The sequence below is a fragment of the Diabrotica undecimpunctata genome, chromosome 9, assembly GCF_040954645.1.
Source record: "Diabrotica undecimpunctata isolate CICGRU chromosome 9, icDiaUnde3, whole genome shotgun sequence".
Classification (NCBI taxonomy): domain Eukaryota; kingdom Metazoa; phylum Arthropoda; class Insecta; order Coleoptera; family Chrysomelidae; genus Diabrotica; species Diabrotica undecimpunctata.
In genome coordinates, this window is record NC_092811.1 from 20,332,887 (window position 1) to 20,351,533 (window position 18,647).

Genomic DNA, 18,647 nt, shown 5'->3' on the forward strand with positions numbered 1-18,647 from the left:
AACCTAAACAAGGTAACATACTTAATATATTAATTAATTAGTATATTTAACAGATTAAAAATATTCTTATAAAAAATTCTCAATAATGATTCTAGTTCATAAAAATTTCGTCATAAAAAAAGTTCGGTAAAATTAGATAAATTACCCGCACACAAAAATAACTGCTGTCTTCTAGATAATTCCGTAAACAGACGAGGCTCGACATAGACAAGGCTGTATTTTTTAGGGACTTTCGCTAGAAATAATTTATAAGGTGAACATAAAATGCGTTAAGCAGTAGCTGGTTGTTTGAGTGATAATCAGACAAGAGATGTCGATAAAACTAGTAGGTTTCATGGTTTCTCAAGGACTCGATAGTGGAAATACTGTAGGTTCTTGTTTGTTGCCGTGAAGACAAATTTAATACTAAAACCTCAAGGATTTGTTCCAAATACTTTAAGCCGGAAGATTTTGAAAGAAATTTGCAGCTTGAATAATTGCTACAATATGAATCAAAGAAAGGATCTAATCTGATGATGTTCCTTTTCTTTATCTGCAACAATCAAAAAGTTTATTCATAAATTAACTTAGAAGACAGGAAAGGCTTTCCAAAAGAGTCGAAGAGGATTGTGGAACAGATAATTACACAATTTCTTTTGATCTCGAATATATTTTAGAATTAAGAAATTAAAACTAACACACAAATAAGAATAAAAATAAACAAAAAAATAAACCCTGTGTTTTATTTGTTTTGTCGATTTCATTACAGATAACTGGCGCCAAATAAAACATGCCAATAATAAGAGATCTCGTAAAATTTACGAAGGTTACCTTCCTAGAATTAAAAAGCGAAGAATACAAAAAAAAAGTTATAAATAAAACTCACAAATTTATTTTACAGATTTGTTTTTGGTCACTGTATTGTTTATTAATTTTTTCAATCAAAATAATAAAACACCTATATTTCAATATACTAGAAATAGTTTAATAGAGACTCTATTAATCTATAAAATGACTTTTTATTGCCAATTAAAAATTGTGTTCCGAGCGCCGATGTTCTTACAGGAAATATTTAAATCACTCTCATTGTAACGCCATGTGCGAACTCGTCCTAATTTTGCGCTCGGGAACAATATCTGTTATTCTTTGTACCATGGTCAATACTCTAGGGCCAGTAAAGTTGTTATCAGATCAACACTGATGGAATTCGAACTCTCTCGTGCGGAGGCAGCTGTTTTATACGATGCATATCGTAACATTCTATAGTTTTTTCATCTCATTTTGTTACCTTTTTTGTGTATTAGACATATTCTTGCTGTGGCCCACTCTCTTGGCACTTTTTCTGTTTTTCATATGCTTTTTACCAGATTATGTTTATCTTTATGTACCCTCCTAATTTGATCATTTCCAACAATACTTCTGTTATTCCTGGGCTTTTATTGTTTTCTAGTCCCTTTATTTTATTTTTTATTTCTTCCTTTGTAGGTATTTCTACTACCATGTGATCATCTTCAATTTCGTGAGTTGATACTTCTCGTTTTAAAATAATTTTATATAAATACATATATATATATATATATATATATATATATATATATATATATATATATATATATATATATGTATTTATATAAAATTATATGTGGTGAAGTCTCCTATGATTTTTGTTCCCATTTTAATGAACACTTTATTTTCTTTATACAGAGCTTTTGTAGGTTCTGTTACGATAAATATCCTGGCCTAAAAATAACTGTAAAATATATGATGACTGATTCTAATATGTTTTAGATTATACGAGACCTTTCGACCATAAACCCCAAGTAATAAAAAACTGGTTCCATTCGAATCTTCCGGAATTAGGCCTGTCCATTCGAGGCGAAACCAGGTCAATTGAGGTCAACATCCATGCAGTTCTAGAGCAGCTGTTTTCGTATAAATATGAGGGAACTTTTATTTTGAAAGCAGTTAATAAAGCAGATTCGCGCTCGCGATATTGTTGTTACGCTCGCCTACTAATAAATTATGTATATTTAGTGATAAATAAACTTATATAAATTATCGTGCCTTTTAATAAATTAAAGTAGGAACAATATAATAAATTAGTAAAGACACTATAAATTAAAGACATAACAATTAATAAATTCACAACAAATGGTGGCAGAAGTGAGATCGAACATAAATTAGACTTATAATAATAATACAAGTGAATATAAAATAAATTGTGAAAATGACGACGATTTATGAGCTCACAGTGACGAATTTAAGAAGACATCTCGAAGACAGAGAATTAGCTTTTACCGGAAAAAAGGCTGAGTTAGTCCAACGACTAAAGAACGCTTTGCTAGAAGAAGGACTAGACCCAGAGACTTATATATTTGAAGATACTGTCCTCTCGTCGATTTCGAAAGTTTCTGGTGATGTAGCCAAAGTTTCTGGTGATGTAGCCAAAGTTTCTGGTGACATCGCATCATTAGAGAACAAAGTTTCTGGTGACATCGCATCATTAGAGAACAAAGTTTCTGGTGACATCGCATCATTGGAGAACAAAGTTTCTAACGAGATTTCTTCTTTGGAAAGCAAAGTTTCTGCTAACATCTCTTTGGAAATCTCTAAAGTCACTTCTGAGATGTCTGCCCTCGACGATAAAATGTCGTCGTTAAAAAACCAAGTTGCTGCCGATATGTTGGCCTTCGAAGAAAAGATATGGAAAGAGATGGAAAAGAAGCTGGAGGAAACAGGGACAGCAGAGAGAGGAAACAATCCGATTACAGTGGAGATAAAAGAAGACGAGACGAAATGTAAGTTGGAGACACGGCCGAAATTTGAAGGAAGTGGAGGTTCTATTCATGTTAAAGTCCCAACTTTCGACGGAAAATCATCATGGAACAACTACATGAAACAATTCGAATCAGCCGCAAGAGCAAATGGATGGTCTGAAAAAGAAAAGGCTGTAAACCTGACTATCGCTCTTCGAGGAGATGCCTTAGATGTGCTTCAGACCATAGCAGTAGAGGAGACGGATGATTTCGAACAACTGAAGAAGAGGTTAAATATGCGATATGGCCACGAACATTTGGAGCATGTATATCAGTCGCAGCTTAAAAATCGAAGACAAAAGAAAGATGAGGCTCTTCAAGAATATGAGGTAGATATTGCCAGATTAGTACGATATGCTTATCCAACAGCTCCCGAAGACATGATGGAAAAGTTGGCCGCTCAAACGTTTATTGATGGTCTTCGTGATCATGAAATGCAGAGAACACTACGATTAGCTCGTAACAAGACGCTGGTTGATGTCTTATCCGCCGCCCTCGAATACGAGTCAGCTACGCAGGCCTCTGGCGGGTACAGTAAAGTTAGAACTGTAAAAGAGGAAGGAGATGAAGATAAACTTGACCAGCTTGTTAATATGATGAAAAGCATGGCATACAAGAAAACGAAGACCATCAGATGCTGGAATTGTGGCGAAATAGGACACGTACGAAGCTCCTGTAAGCACCCTAGGTACGACGCAAATCAAGAAACTCACCATCAGGAAAACTAGAACGGGTCAGCCTTAGGGGGGCAGCTTCGACCCAGAACTTCTCCAAAGACCCTCTCATACTAATAGCTTCTTTGAAATATCGTGAAGATAGTGTATATGTAGATGGAGACATAAATGGCAAAAAGCATACGTTGTTGGTGGATACCGGAGCGACCAGAACCATTATACGCCCAACAGTTATAAACAGCCGTAAGAAACTGTTACCAACGAGGTTGCGACTTCGGACCGCTACAGGTGAAAATGCCAACATTCATGGAGAAATCCAGGTACAATTGGGAATTGGGGCAGAAAAGTTTGTCCATGCTGTTATAGTTGCTGACATCGAAGAGGATGTTATATTAGGAATGGACGTAATGAATATGCATGGATTCCAATTGGATTTTAAGAATAAGGTAATCAAAGTTGGCAACGAGGAGGTATTTCTCCATCCACATAATGACAACACTGTGCAAGCAGCCATTAAAGAAGATACAGTCGTGCCTGCGAGAAGCGAAACGATCATAGTAGCGCGGCTACAGGGAATTGTGGACGAAGGGAGACCTGTTATGATGGAGCCTTGGAACCACGACGATGAGGTTGGCCGTGGAATCATAATTGGAAAGGAATTGGTGACTTCGGCTAAAGAAATTCCTGTGAGACTTATCAATGTCAACGACTACCCAGTGACCATAAAAAAAGAGACAAAAGTAGGAATTTGTGTACCTGTGACATCCATAATCCGTCAGGCGACAACATCTGATAATTCCAACGACAAATTCGACCAAATGGTTGCAGTTGCAGGACAGTCTCTAAATCAGATGGAGAAAAGGAAATTAAGGGAATTTCTTCGGCAGTATCGTGATATTTTCGTACCGAAAGGAGGCAAGACGGGAAGAACTACCGTTGTTAAGCATAAAATTGATACTGGTAATGCTAAGCCAATTCGTCAAACAGCTCGACGATTACCACAGGCGAAGAGAGAGGAAGCTGAAACGATTGTTCAGGAAATGAAGAAAGACGGGGTGATAGAACCCTCTACGAGCCCATGGGTCTCTCCGGTGGTCCTGGTTAAGAAGAAAGACGGAACGACGAGGTTCTGTGTGGATTACCGTTTGCTGAACAACGTTACCAAGAAAGATAGTTATCCTCTGCCTCGGATCGATGACACATTGGACACATTGGCTGGAAGTAAATTGTTTTCTACTTTGGATTTGAAGTCTGGATACTGGCAGGTAGAAATGGACCCAGTAGATAAAGAAAAGACAGCCTTCACCACAGGATCTGGATTGTGGCAATTCAACGTTATGCCATTTGGACTCTGTAATGCTCCTGCGACATTTGAGAGGCTTATGGAAAATGTGTTGAGAGGGTTATCTTGGAAAACATGCCTGGTTTATTTGGATGACATAATCGTCTTGGGAGAGACATTCGCAGATCATTTGAGGAATTTAGAAAACGTTTTTAATCGACTTAAAGCTGCCCAATTGATGCTAAACCCCAAGAAGTGCCAGCTATTTCAAGGTAGAGTCAATTATCTGGGTCATATAGTCAGTAAAGAAGGAGTGGCCGTGGATAAGGGAAAAATCGATTCCATTAAGGAATGGCCAAAACCAACTGACAAACATCAAGTGAGAAGTTTTCTTGGACCATGTACTTACTACCGGAGGTTTATTAAGAAGTTTGCAGATATCGCTAAGCCATTAACGCGACTTACAGAGGAAGCAAGAGAATACCGCTGGGATATAGACTGCCAAAATGCCTTTGAAACGTTGAAAAAGCATTTAATAACAGCACCAATTTTAGGGTATCCACTGCCAGAAGGAGAGTTCATCTTAGATACGGATGCAAGTAATGTGGGAATTGGAGGAGTGCTGCCTCAGATTCAAGGAGGACAGGAACGAGTTCTCGGATATTTTAGTAAAGTTCTTTCAAAACCTGAACGGAATTATTGCGTCACGAGAAGAGAACTTCTGGCAGTAGTGAAATCAGTAGAGCACTTCTATCAATACCTCTATGGCAGAAAGTTTCTAATCCGAACCGACCATGCCGCCCTTAAGTGGTTGATGCAGTTTAAGAATCCAGAGGGTCAGATAGCCAGGTGGATCGAACGACTCCAAGAATACGATTTTAAGATTGAGCACCGGGCCGGAGTTAGCCATAGAAACGCTGATTCTCTTTCCAGAAGGCCATGCCCAGCAGAGTGTTCCCACTGCAACAAAACGGAATCCAAGGAAGCAGCAGTGCTAAGAACGACGATTGTCAACGACGACTGGACGCCTACTAAGATAAGGGAAGAACAAGAGAGAGATCCAGTTATACAGAAAATCCGAAAATGGAAAGAGGAAAACCGTCGACCACCTTGGCAGGAAATATCAAACCTATGCTCAGTAGTTAAGACGTATTGGGCCCAGTGGGACTCATTTATCATCGAAGATGGCTTGCTCAAACGAGTCCTGGAAAATGATGACGGTTCGGAGAAGAGAAGACAGTTGGTGATCCCAAAGAGCAGAATAGCCGAAGTACTTCGTCAGTTACACGACAGTCCATCGGGAGGGCATTTTGGTGTAAGGAAAACCCTTCAGCGAATTCGGGAACGGTTTTATTGGATGAACAGTTCCGACGATGTAAAAGACTGGTGTAAGAAATGTACTATTTGTGCCACGAGTAACGGGCCTTACCGAAAAAGGAGAGCTCCTATGAGACAATATAATGTTGGAAGCCCGTTTGAAAGAATAGCTTTGGACATCGCTGGGCCATTTCCAGAAAGTGAAAATGGAGGCAAGTACATGCTGGTAGTAATGGATTACTTCACTAAGTGGGTCGAGATTTACGCACTTCCAGACCAGAAGGCCGCCACCGTTGCAGATAAGTTGATCCAAGAATATATCAGCCGATTTGGAGTGCCTTTGGAGATCCATAGTGACCAAGGCAGGAACTTCGAAAGTGATCTATTCCAAGGAATATGTGATAGACTAGGCATGAAGAAAACAAGAACTACCGCGTATCATCCGCAATCGGATGGTATGGTAGAACGAATGAATAGGAGAGTTGGCAAGTATTTGACAAAGATGGTGTCCGATCATCAGCGAGACTGGGACCAATACCTTCCGTTCTTCACAATGGCCTACAGATCTGCTGTTAACGAATCAACAGGCCAGACACCAGCCAAAGTCCTATTCGGACGCGAAATGCGACTACCTTGTGATCTCGAGTTTGGATGTCGACCTGGAGAAGATGTAGCAGGTGAAGATTATGTGATCGAATTACGAAGAAGAATGGACGATGTACATGAGTTAGTCCGTTCCCACCTTCAGATCGCTAGCGACCGAATGAAGAAACGGTACGATACACAAGCCGAAAAGGGTTGCTTTAAGAAGAACGACAAAGTATGGCTGTATAATCCCAAGAAGCGAAAAGGTTGTTCTCCCAAATTGCAGCAGTTTTGGGAAGGTCCATACCTCATTATGGAGAAGATCAACGATGTCATCTACCGAATAAGCAAGATTCCGAGGGGAAAGCCGATGATAGTACACCATAACCGGTTGGCGTCTTTCGAAGGTGACCACGACGTAGATGAAGAAGTGGAAGTAAACCAAGTCCACGATGTGTCTGACCTCACGTTTGAGGAATTCATGGGTGCCTATGGAGGTACCGGTAAAGCGAGACATGGTGTTACCACTGAAGAAAAGCAAGATTTACTCGCGCTCCCCGTTGACTACTCGCTGGCCCTTACCATCCCGGCCAGTATCAAAGACGCACCAGGGTTGGCATCCGTCTTTCGAAGGAAGTTTGGTCGAGTTGCAGAACTTCAATGCCAGGTGCCAGCTCCCGGTAAAACCTTGAAACTCCAAGAGGCATCACGTTACCTTTTCTACCTGGTAACAAAAGACACTGCCCGTGACCAACCTATCTACCGAGATGTATGGGAAGCCTTACTTCAATTGAGAGAGCACGTACTAGAGTCCGACGTGCAAAAGTTAGCCATGCCAAAGTTGGAGTGCCGCCAATTAGATTGGAGGGTTATCCGAAATATGGTGGAGGAGATCTTTAAAGACACCGAAGTCCAGGTGTTAGTCTGTTGCAATCCGCATAGTTACTGGTGCGGAGAGAAAACCGTCCCTTGTCATTTTTATACAACTGGAAGTTGTAAAAGAGGGTCCAGTTGCCGATACCAGCATACCGTTCCAGTTCTAGTCCCGACAAGGTTCCAGGAGGAACCATCTTTTAAGAGGGGGGCAATGTTACGATAAATATCCTGGCCTAAAAATAACTGTAAAATATATGATGACTGATTCTAATATGTTTTAGATTATACGAGACCTTTCGACCATAAACCCCAAGTAATAAAAAACTGGTTCCATTCGAATCTTCCGGAATTAGGCCTGTCCATTCGAGGCGAAACCAGGTCAATTGAGGTCAACATCCATGCAGTTCTAGAGCAGCTGTTTTCGTATAAATATGAGGGAACTTTTATTTTGAAAGCAGTTAATAAAGAAGATTCGCGCTCGCGATATTGTTGTTACGCTCGCCTACTAATAAATTATGTATATTTAGTGATAAATAAACTTATATAAATTATCGTGCCTTTTAATAAATTAAAGTAGGAACAATATAATAAATTAGTAAAGACACTATAAATTAAAGACATAACAATTAATAAATTCACAACAGTTCTATGAGTTCCGTCTGTATTTCTAATTTATAATAAATACAATTACTATTTTTTAACATCTTATTTAGTTTATATATTTATTAAATCTACTATTAAATGATAATTATTTATATTTTATTAATAATAATAATTTAATCAAATTCGTTTGAATTTGACAGGTCTGTCAAAAATAAACCACGCATGCTTAATACGTTAGCAAGTGGCGTTAGGAGCAAACAATATAATTTATTGAATTATTATAATATAACCACAATAAAAACAGTCAAAATATAGACCAAATACCTCGGTCACATCATCAAGAATAGTGAAATATATGGAGTTGGTGCAATTAATTATATAGGGAAAAGTAGAAGGAAAACGAGGACCAGAAAGGGGAAGGATTTCCTGGCTGAAAAATCTTCGTATGTTTCACATAACAACCACAAGTTTTAGAGCAGCAATGTGCAAAATAGAGACTGCCATGCTAGTTGCCAACATCAGAAATGGATAGGCACTACAAAAAGAAGAAGATTTAATATTGTTATTAATTGGATGACTTTTAATTTTTTTACAATCGTTACAAATCCAATCTTTTATTGAAAGATATTCTCTTAATTCTTTATTTCTTATTTAATGTTTGTATTTTGTTAGCTATTTTTCAAGCAGTTTTAAATTTAAACCGGCTTAGAATAAATGTATGATTGATAGAAACGAAGTGATCGAAGGTAGTGAATCGATGTGAAGAACTGCTATTTGGAGATGCTACCCATGACGAATTGTCTCCGTGGCCCTAGTTTCGTGAGGCTCGTCTATATCTTTATATGCAATCATGTAAATGGTTGAGGCGACTTTGTTTTTTCTAAAATAAAAAAGCTAATACAGCTTTAGCTTTAATACATACATATGAAAATAAACTTTCTCATATTCCTGAATAAAACGTTACATTAGATAGGCAAACATAGTAATTTCTCTTTATAACTAAATGAGGATAATTAAGACGGATCTTGATAGCCGTTAGCAGTTTCTGGAATTGCTGGATTCAAAGTTTATTTCTGAATCAGGAATGAATATCCTTTTGTAACTCGCAGTAAAATAAACTTAACTTAATTAAAATGTGTGGTTTTCTAATCTGACATTTAGCGAGACTTAATGTTATGTGCGTGAATCAAGGAAGATGATTTTAATATATTTAAAGCATTGAACGGTACAAAATCAGTGGTTACCAAGTATTTTAAAATTAACCACAATTGTCGACAATAAATTTGTTAAATATATAACAAAGTATGTTTTGAAAATTTAAATCTTACTGAAAAAGTATTACCACCAGGGGCATTGTTGGGATGAAGTGCCGATCGGCACTCCCTCCAAATAAAAGATGAGTAAAAACTAAATATTTTAATAATCCTTATATATAATTTAAAAAAAAACTAAAATCACTTGGATTAAGAGGGGGACTGATAGCCCGACCACTCTTCCTTGGATCCGTTACTGAGTACCACCCTAATTGACAGTTAAAAACTATGAGAACATCAAGAAAAGACGTTCATATTGTGGTTTCCAAACCTGTTTTTTGCGGTTCTTGTCGTATAAGACAACTGCTCTGTCCTGCTGAAAAATATAATTCTCGACATCTAGTTTCACAATGTTTGTTAGTAGGCTCTTTTGAAATATCTTTTGTCATTTCTCAGCCTTTCCGTGTCCTAGTCTGTGTGAAAAAGCCTTAGACTTGTTAATAATTCACCAATACACACATAATTTTTCACTAAAAATTACTCGGAACCAACCTTCTACCCATCAAAACAGTTTAGTTTTTGCCCATACGACTCTGGTTTACTTTTGTTTTGCTGGTTAGAGTGGATTTTCCTTTACCTATAGAAAAATATAACGTTGTAAACTACGAGTACACTTTTACATTGCTACTTGTAATTCAACTTTATAAAAATATAATCCATATTATTTACTGTATTTACTTTGTTGAGCATTCCCTTAATAAATTTAATTCATTCAGCAGCATTTTGCCTTCTCTGTATTTATTTTTTGCAAACTTTGACTAATTTTCTGTTATTACTATCAAGTACTAGTTTTGGACGAACCTGGCTTTTACCTTTATTGAAGTTATACTTCTATACGTGCTTTCGGGGTCCGGTTTTCTAGAGGACCGGGAAGAAGATGCATTTCCTGGCTTCAAAATTTACAAAAGTGGTATAACACGACTACCACTGAACTGTTCCGCGCTGCAATAAATAAAGTAAAGATAGCCGTGATGATCGCCAACATCTGGAACGGATAGGCACTTTAAGAAGAAGAAGACGTGCTTTCGACGTTGGAAATTTGGACGGGAGTGAATCGGCAAAATCATTACATATGTAAGATATAGGTAAGAGAGTGACAGAAGATATATTTTCTCTCTGTTTCTCTCTCGAGAATAAAAATGTTCCTTTTGTAAACATATTTAATATTTATTAATAGTATTATTATTTTTTATTAATATTGTTATCATGGTAAATTAAACATGTGCGTAAGTAAGTTATGTCTATTGTCATTTTTAAATACTTATGAGTTATACATTTTAATTTGTACTGTATTATTATATTGAATTATGTTGCAGTATATTGTATTGTATATTTATATTAATAACTAACGCGTGTATATAAGTATAACTTCTACCGGCAGTCCCACTGGATTGCCACACCTGTTTTTTTTTATAAGATACTTATGATTTCTCTATAACGCTTAATTATATTCCATACTGTGATTTTAGGAATATTAAGTTCATCCTCCACTTGTTTTAGTGCGGAAATAATTTTTGATCACCAACTCACCAATTTTCGAATATGTAGATCAGTTCACTTAATATAGTGATGTTTATTGAAGTGTATAGAATAGAATAGAATTTATTAAGTCAATATAAAAAAATAATTTTTTTGACAAGTCAAAGGAATAGTGACAATAATTTTTACATATATACATATAAAATTTTTACGAATTTAAACATTACAAAGAGTTATTTAATATTAACAATTTAAGAAACCACAAATATACTAAATAAAAATATAAAAACATAAAATATCATCATAATAGTCAAATAAACTGACCAAACCAGTACTATTGTATAAAAGCTGTACTTAGGTAGTCCGTTTTTGAATAGAAACAATGTTTTTAAAAAAGTGTGATTTGATTTTAAGCTTAAACGATGATATAATTGAAGACTTTTTACTTCATCTAGCAAAAACTTATACAAACCAACATCAGTCGAATTTTTATGCTCTTTATCAACCTAAAACGTTGTGCTCTAATAGCATATCTAGATCTTGTATCGTGATCATGGAAGTTGGAGTTTATGTTAAACTTACTTTTGTTGGCATATATTTCAATTAACGCCTCATATATATAAAGTGAAGTTAGTGACATAATAACAAAACCCAGAAATAAAGGTTTACAGTGTCTTCTATACTCTGCTCTTGCAAGTATACTCACAATAGTTTAAAAATTTGATCTGCGTGACAATAATTACAGTTAAAAGTTTTCGATATGTCACACAATGTCAAAAACACAAAATTACCTTCCTCCAAGTCATCAACTATATCTCTCACAACTTTCTGTATAGCTAGTGTAGTGCTACACTTTTTTCTAAAGCCATATTGATTACAGCGAAATATTTTGTGTTTTTCTAGATATTCTATCAAATGAACATTTAGACTACTCTCAAAAATTTTGCCGAAAATAGGATTGATTGAGATGAGACCATCATTTCCAATTTCATCTAAAGCTCCCTCTTTGAACACTGGTAGCACTTTTGTTACTTTTAATACATCTCGGAGAATCCCTTCAGTAAGATGATTATTATAAAGTATAATTAATTTGTCGATCGGATAGCCAAGCGGGCTGGGCAACTGGCTTCTTCTTCGCTTCACTGCGAGAGATGTCAGTTCAATCCCCAGCTCGGTGTACAGAAAACAAAAAGGCTAATGCAGCAGTTTAAAATTCTAAATGAATCTGCGGCTTAGTCTAGACTATGCTGGTATCTGATCGGCCTATGGTGGAGCAGTACGGCAAGAGATAAGGGCTTGCGGCTTGGTGATACTCCTCCATTGATCCCTACCGGAAGTTCGTGTGCCGCCTAAATACCGGGTATATATATATATATATATATATATATATATATATATATATATATATATATATATATATATATATATATATATATATATATATATATATATATATATATATATATATATATATATATATATATATATATATAATTAATTTGTCAGTAATTATATCGATTATTTTTTTGTTTGAGAAATAAAAGTCTACGCAGTGTAAATTTTTCAATATATGCAAAACATTCCTCATTTTAGTATCACTAACAGGTAATAAAAATAAAGAGACGCAAGGAGAGTGTATATCTTTCAAAAAATTTATGGCTATATTATCATTTATATAATTAAAAGAACTTCTAATATGTTTAGCTACTGAAGTAATTATTGAAATCGTTTGATGTAATCGCCCTTGGACAAACTTTTTTATTTTAAAATTGTTTTCTCTGATAATTTATAACTTTCCAACTATCACGAGATATATTTTCTGAATTGGAAAAGAAATTTTCATAAGTCAGTTTTTTCTTTAATGATATTGTCGATTTAGAGTGCTTTTTAAACTTTTTATACTTACAATATTCCTTTGTAACATTAGCAGTTATCTTGAGTGTGGAAAGATTTTCTCGCATTAGTATTAGTTCATCATCAAACCAAGAAATTGGAGCTTTACAATGAGTTTATGATTGTTTTATTGGAAAATAATTAACTTTGCATATATTTCGGAACTAAATTGAGCTAATTCCGTTGCTTTTTTAAGAGAAACAATTGAAACCCAGTCAACGTTATTTAACGACTGTTTCAACATAATCCCATTGCTTGTTATATGTCTTCTGTATGTATTAGCACTATGACTGTTTTAAGATTTTGTTTTCAAGTAGAGAAATTGAGCAAGATGATCAGAAATACATGGGTCCAACCAACTATCTCACTGCTTATGTTTGTTACGATGTTATCTAAACAAGCTGCTGATCTAGTTGTGATTCTAGTAAATTCATTAATATTTATGGTTAAGCCAAAAGCATAAATTAGATCACCGAAACTATTTAGTTCATTAAAAGCTTTTTTGAAATTAATGTTGAAATCTCCAATTATTATTATTTTTTAAAAATTAGGAAAGCAAAACACCAATAACTCTTTCAAATAGGTCTAGAAAAACTTTAAAATTCCCATTTCCGGTTATATACACTGTTACTAAAATAGTTTTAATGTCTATAATTTTTCATGTACAACAACTCATTCTTATATTCACATGATATATCATTTAAGCAAACTGGACATGTAGAGATTTTATTATCGCTAAAAATAACACCTCCATGTTTCCTTACCTTCCAACAATACAAAGTTGACAAAAAATACCCATCAAGCTTGTATGTTGGTTATTCGTTTTCTCTGAGCCAGTGTTCGCAGAAACGTAATATATTGTATATTTTATTTTTCAAAAAAATATTAAGCGGATCTATTTTGTTTAATAAACTTCGTGTGTTTACATGAAAAATATTAACTAGACTAATCTGATCAGAGTTTGCTAAAGATTTTTGTTTAATATAAAATAGTACAGAGTTATTCGAAATAACACTTTCACTTCTGTCTTTTTCGGTTAATATATCTGGTTTGCCTAGAAGATTTATCGACGGAATGTTTTCTGCGAAAAAAATATTCACTCACCTCTATGCCTTATCGCCACGTCTGTGGTTGAAAAAAATATCATTTAATTCTGCACCTGCCGTAATTCTCAAGGAATCGGATCCATTTACCTTGCTCTCATACAAAGTCCACGAGAACTCATGTCCGGGGAACTTTGTTTGTAGATATGTTTCCAATTTCTCTGTACTATAAGATTGTTTATACTTTGCGGAATAAATCCACACTTTGTCTTTTGATGCTAGCTCCTCACTATCGCTGTTATTACCCACAACTTTTACATCCGACCGAGGTTGGTTGACATTTTGACCAAGACTATGGATATCACTTATTTTCAAACTTTGTTGTGTCTGCGTTAATGCGCTTGAGAATTGCTGATTTGTAATCGTTTTATTTTTACGTGTCTCTTGTATATCCTTCAATCCTATATGGCATCAATATACAAGAAAGGAAATAGAAAAAACTGCGAAAACTATCGGGGAATCAGCATTATATCGTCTATAGGCAGACTGTATGGAATGATCATAAAGGAAAAATTAGAAATATATATACAAGATAAAATCGGAGATGACCAGGCAGGTTTCACAGCGGGGAAAGCATGCTTAGATCACATTTACACGGTCGAACAACTAATAGAAAAAATAATGGCCAAAAATACATCCGTCCATCTGGCTTTTGTTGATCTTAAGAAGGCATATGACTCAATACCTACAACCAAGCTATGGAAAGCAATGGAAGACATCGAAGTTCCACGAAGATTAATAAACGCGGTAAAAGCACTCTACAAGAATAACGAAGTAGCTATCAAAACGGGCAATAGAATATGCAGTCCATTTAAGACGACAAAGGGACTACTACAGGGTTGCTTCACATCCCCCACCCTGTTCAAAATATTCCTGGAAAAAACCCTGAAACCATGGAAAAGAAAGTGCGAAGAAATGGGTATACCAGTAAGGAACGAATATCTATATACGCTAAGTTTTGCCGACGACCAAATAGTGATCGCACAAGACAAGGATGACCTCAGTTTTTTGATGAGAAAACTGGAGCAGGAATATACAAAGAATGGGATGGAAATAAACCTAAAGAAAACTGAATACCTAACAACGGAGAATACAGAAATAAAACAGCTGGAAATAGACGAAGGTAAACAAATCAAAGGAACAGACAAGTATAAGTATTTAGGCTTCATAATATCAAACAAAGGAACAACCTAGGAAGATATAAAAAAAGACTAGGACAAACAAGAGACTGTATACGAAAATTGAACCCAGTACTATGGGATAAGAACATCAGCATGAAAACAAAGAAAAAAATATATAATACCATGACAAGAAGTATCCTCACTTATGGGTGTGAAAATAAGAAAACCAAAAACAAAATAAGAGCAACAGAGATGGAATTCCTAAGGAGAAGCTGCAGAGTAACAAGAAAAGATAGAATAAATAACATAGAGATTAAGAGGAGAATGGGAATAAACTCCGACATAATAGACTACATCGAACAGAAGAGGTTAACCTGGTACGAACATGTCAGAAGAGCAGACCAAAATCGGTGGATAAATAGAATAACAGAGTGGAGCCCGATAGGAAGAAGAAAGAGAGGCAGACCTCGAAGATCTTTCAGAGATGAAGTGGACGAAGCAATGAGTAGAAGAAACCTACAGGAAGGGGACTGGCTAAACAGGAAAAATTGGAGAAAACGGTTGAGTGAAGGAATACAGTGAAAACTGTAGAAATCCTTGTATATATATATATATATATATTGTATATCCTTAATTTTTACATGTCTCTTGTATACCCTTTCTTACTATTTTTTTCGCAGCTTCATTGTCTTGTCTAGTTGTTAGTAATTTTTACATAGTTTGATATTCCTTATGACATTTTTATATGGGTTGTATAAAAATTATTAACAACGTTTTGTGATTAGCTAGTATTTTAATTTTTGTTTATTATATATTTAAATTATATATTATATGTTATTTAAATTATTGTTTAGTATAAATGAACAATCAAATATCTCAAGTTGTTTAATTTCTTAATTTGTCTCAATATATGGTTGGTACGGTTTGTATTGGAACTCAAGGAAGTATTTCTTAATAAAACTCGGAAAATAAATAAACAATATGCCTTGATTAAATGTTTTATAACAAATTTTAATTTTAAATCTACCGAAAGCCCATTCCTAAATTTAAGGAAACTTAGAGTAACATCACATGTTTAACAACTTTTTCAAAACTGCATTCAATGTCTCATTACCATAATCTCTTTTTCTTTGCAGGACGAGCACACAATCCTGCGATCGTGGGCCGTCAAGGACTTCGCTCCCAACGTCGCCCAATACGTGCAAATTTTCCGACCGGAGAACAAACTTCATGTGAAGTTCGCGGAGTTCGTAGTCTGCGAGGACGAGTTCAAATACGCCTTGCTCGCAAACAATTGCACGTGTCCTGGCGCGTCTACCTTGGTGACGTTGCTGCTGCATACTTCGAGAGGACAGTAAGTTTACTACTGCGTGAATAGTCACTTGATTTGAGAAGTTTAGACAATCGGTTTTTTAAACGTCGGAACGAGAATCCCGAGATGTTAATCTATGAAAAGGGATAAAATGAAAGGGTTAATAACCCTGAGTATATTTCAAAAGAATTTTTAATTACTTGTTTATTAATGCTTCTGAATAAAAAAGCTATTTAACTCATTTTTGTAAGATAATGAATTTTTACTGTGTTAAATAATTATAATAAAGATATTTTTAATCATGCTTTATAAGGGTAGTTATAATGCATGATTCAATATTAATATACCTTGTTTTAAACGCCGATTCTATGAAATATTTTAAATAGTTATTTCTTAATAATTGGGTATCAACTTTTGTCTATTATGAACTAATTATTAATTTTAATTACTTTTCACATATATAAATGCTTTTATCACACAAAAAATATTAATGTTTAAAACCCTTAATCGGGCCTAACCCGTCCTAATATAAGAAAGTTTTGTTTACAAATAATTTATTTCGGAAAAGTAATTAGAAATAAAATGTGACACCAATATCTGGTATTTTTTTTTCATTTACAATAAAATAGGTGTCCGCTAAAAGCAAATATTCTTAAAAAAAAAGTTATTTCATTAGATGAACAAAACAAACTAAAAATTATCACTCTAGTTTTTATAGAAAATAAACTTGAGCAACTGCAAAATTAGGGGATGTTTATTGTTTATGGTATAGGTCATAACTCGTCACAAAAAGTAACAAATGCAAACAAGAAGTCAGATTGTACTTGCATTGACGACAATGCCACACAAAAATAATGAAAAAATCACAACGAGAAAACATAAACGGACATAGGAGAAATAATTCCCTCATTATGTTGTAGAATATATTACGCCAAACATAAGAAGTTACATCAATTTGAATATTTGATGTTCTTTCATAATGACTTCAATCCCATGTGTGGGTACTACTAACTGAGTTTCTTCTTTGTCTTCTTCAAAGGAGTAACTGAAAAGTATTCCTTGTGTGATCAAGTATCCACGTTCTATCTATTTTACATATTGATTTCTTCTTCTTAAAGTACCCTCTCCTCAATGGAGGTTGGCTACTACAATTTTAAACTCTTCTCTATCTTCAGCTGTTCTTATTAGCTGTTTAAAATTTAGCCCTGTTCATTGTCGGATGTTTCTGAGCCACGATAGTCTTTTCCTTCGTAGGCCTCTCTTTCCCTCGATTTTTCCTTTCACTATAAGTTGCGCATATTGGTACTTATTATTTCTCAGTATGTGGCCTAGGTATGATGTTTTTCTAACTTTTACTGTGTTAAAAAGTTCTCTTTCCTTGCCTATTCTATGCAGCACTTCTTCGTTTGAGGTATGCGATGTCCATGAAATTTTAAGTATTCTCCGGTAGATCCACATTTCAAAGGCCTCCAATTTATTTACGGTTGATGTTTTAAGGGTCCACGTTTCAATTGCATATAGAAGAGTCGACCAGACGTAGCATTTTGATAAACGTAGTCGAATTTCGAGTTTTATTCGAGAGTCACAAAGCAGTTTTTTTATTTTTTCGAAAGATTTTCTGGCCTGTTCTATTCTCGATCTTATTTCTAGATCAGGATTTAGGCTGCTATCGATTCAATATCCCAGGTACTTAAATCTATTGACCTGTTCTAAAATGTGCCCATTTATTGTGCAAGGTAATGACCAAAGTGATTGACATCACTTTGGTTTTTTTAATGTTTATTTTCATACCAAATTGCTCACAGGTCGAGTTGGTCTTGTCGATGAGTCGTTGTAGACCTAAGTCGGAATCCGTAATTAACACTGTATCATCGGCGTATCTGATACTGTTGATATTTACGCCATTCACATTGACTCCATCCTTGGAATCCTCCAATGCTTCTTTAAATAGAAACTCGGAGTAAAGATTAAACAGCAGAGGCGACAGAACACATCCCTGTCTAACTCCCCTCCTAATTTCTACTTCTGCGGATGTGGAACCTTCGATCCTAACTCTGGCATTTTGGTTCCAGTACAAGTTTTTTAAGAATTTGATCTCTTTTCCATATAAACCGACTTCTTGCAAACGTTCTAATAGTAGGTCGTGTCTTACTCTATCAAATGCTTTTTCGAAGTCTATAAAGCATATAAATATATCTTTCCGTTGGTCGTAGCATTTTTGGGCGAGAACTAGTAAACTGAACAGGGCTTCTCTCGTTCCCATGCCGGCTCTGAATCCAAACTGATCGTCTCCG

The 18,647-nt window shown here is 35.2% G+C and overlaps 1 protein-coding gene across 1 annotated transcript in view; it reads left to right on the forward strand.

Annotated features, from left to right (window-relative positions):
• Positions 1–18,647, forward strand: part of SLO2 (slowpoke 2) — a 377,835-nt gene that overhangs the window by 216,809 nt on the left and 142,379 nt on the right. Inside the window, exon 10 of the mRNA XM_072544101.1 lies at positions 16,178–16,395. Within this exon, the coding sequence (XP_072400202.1) occupies positions 16,178–16,395 (218 nt within the window). The remainder of the gene's footprint in view (positions 1–16,177; positions 16,396–18,647) is intronic.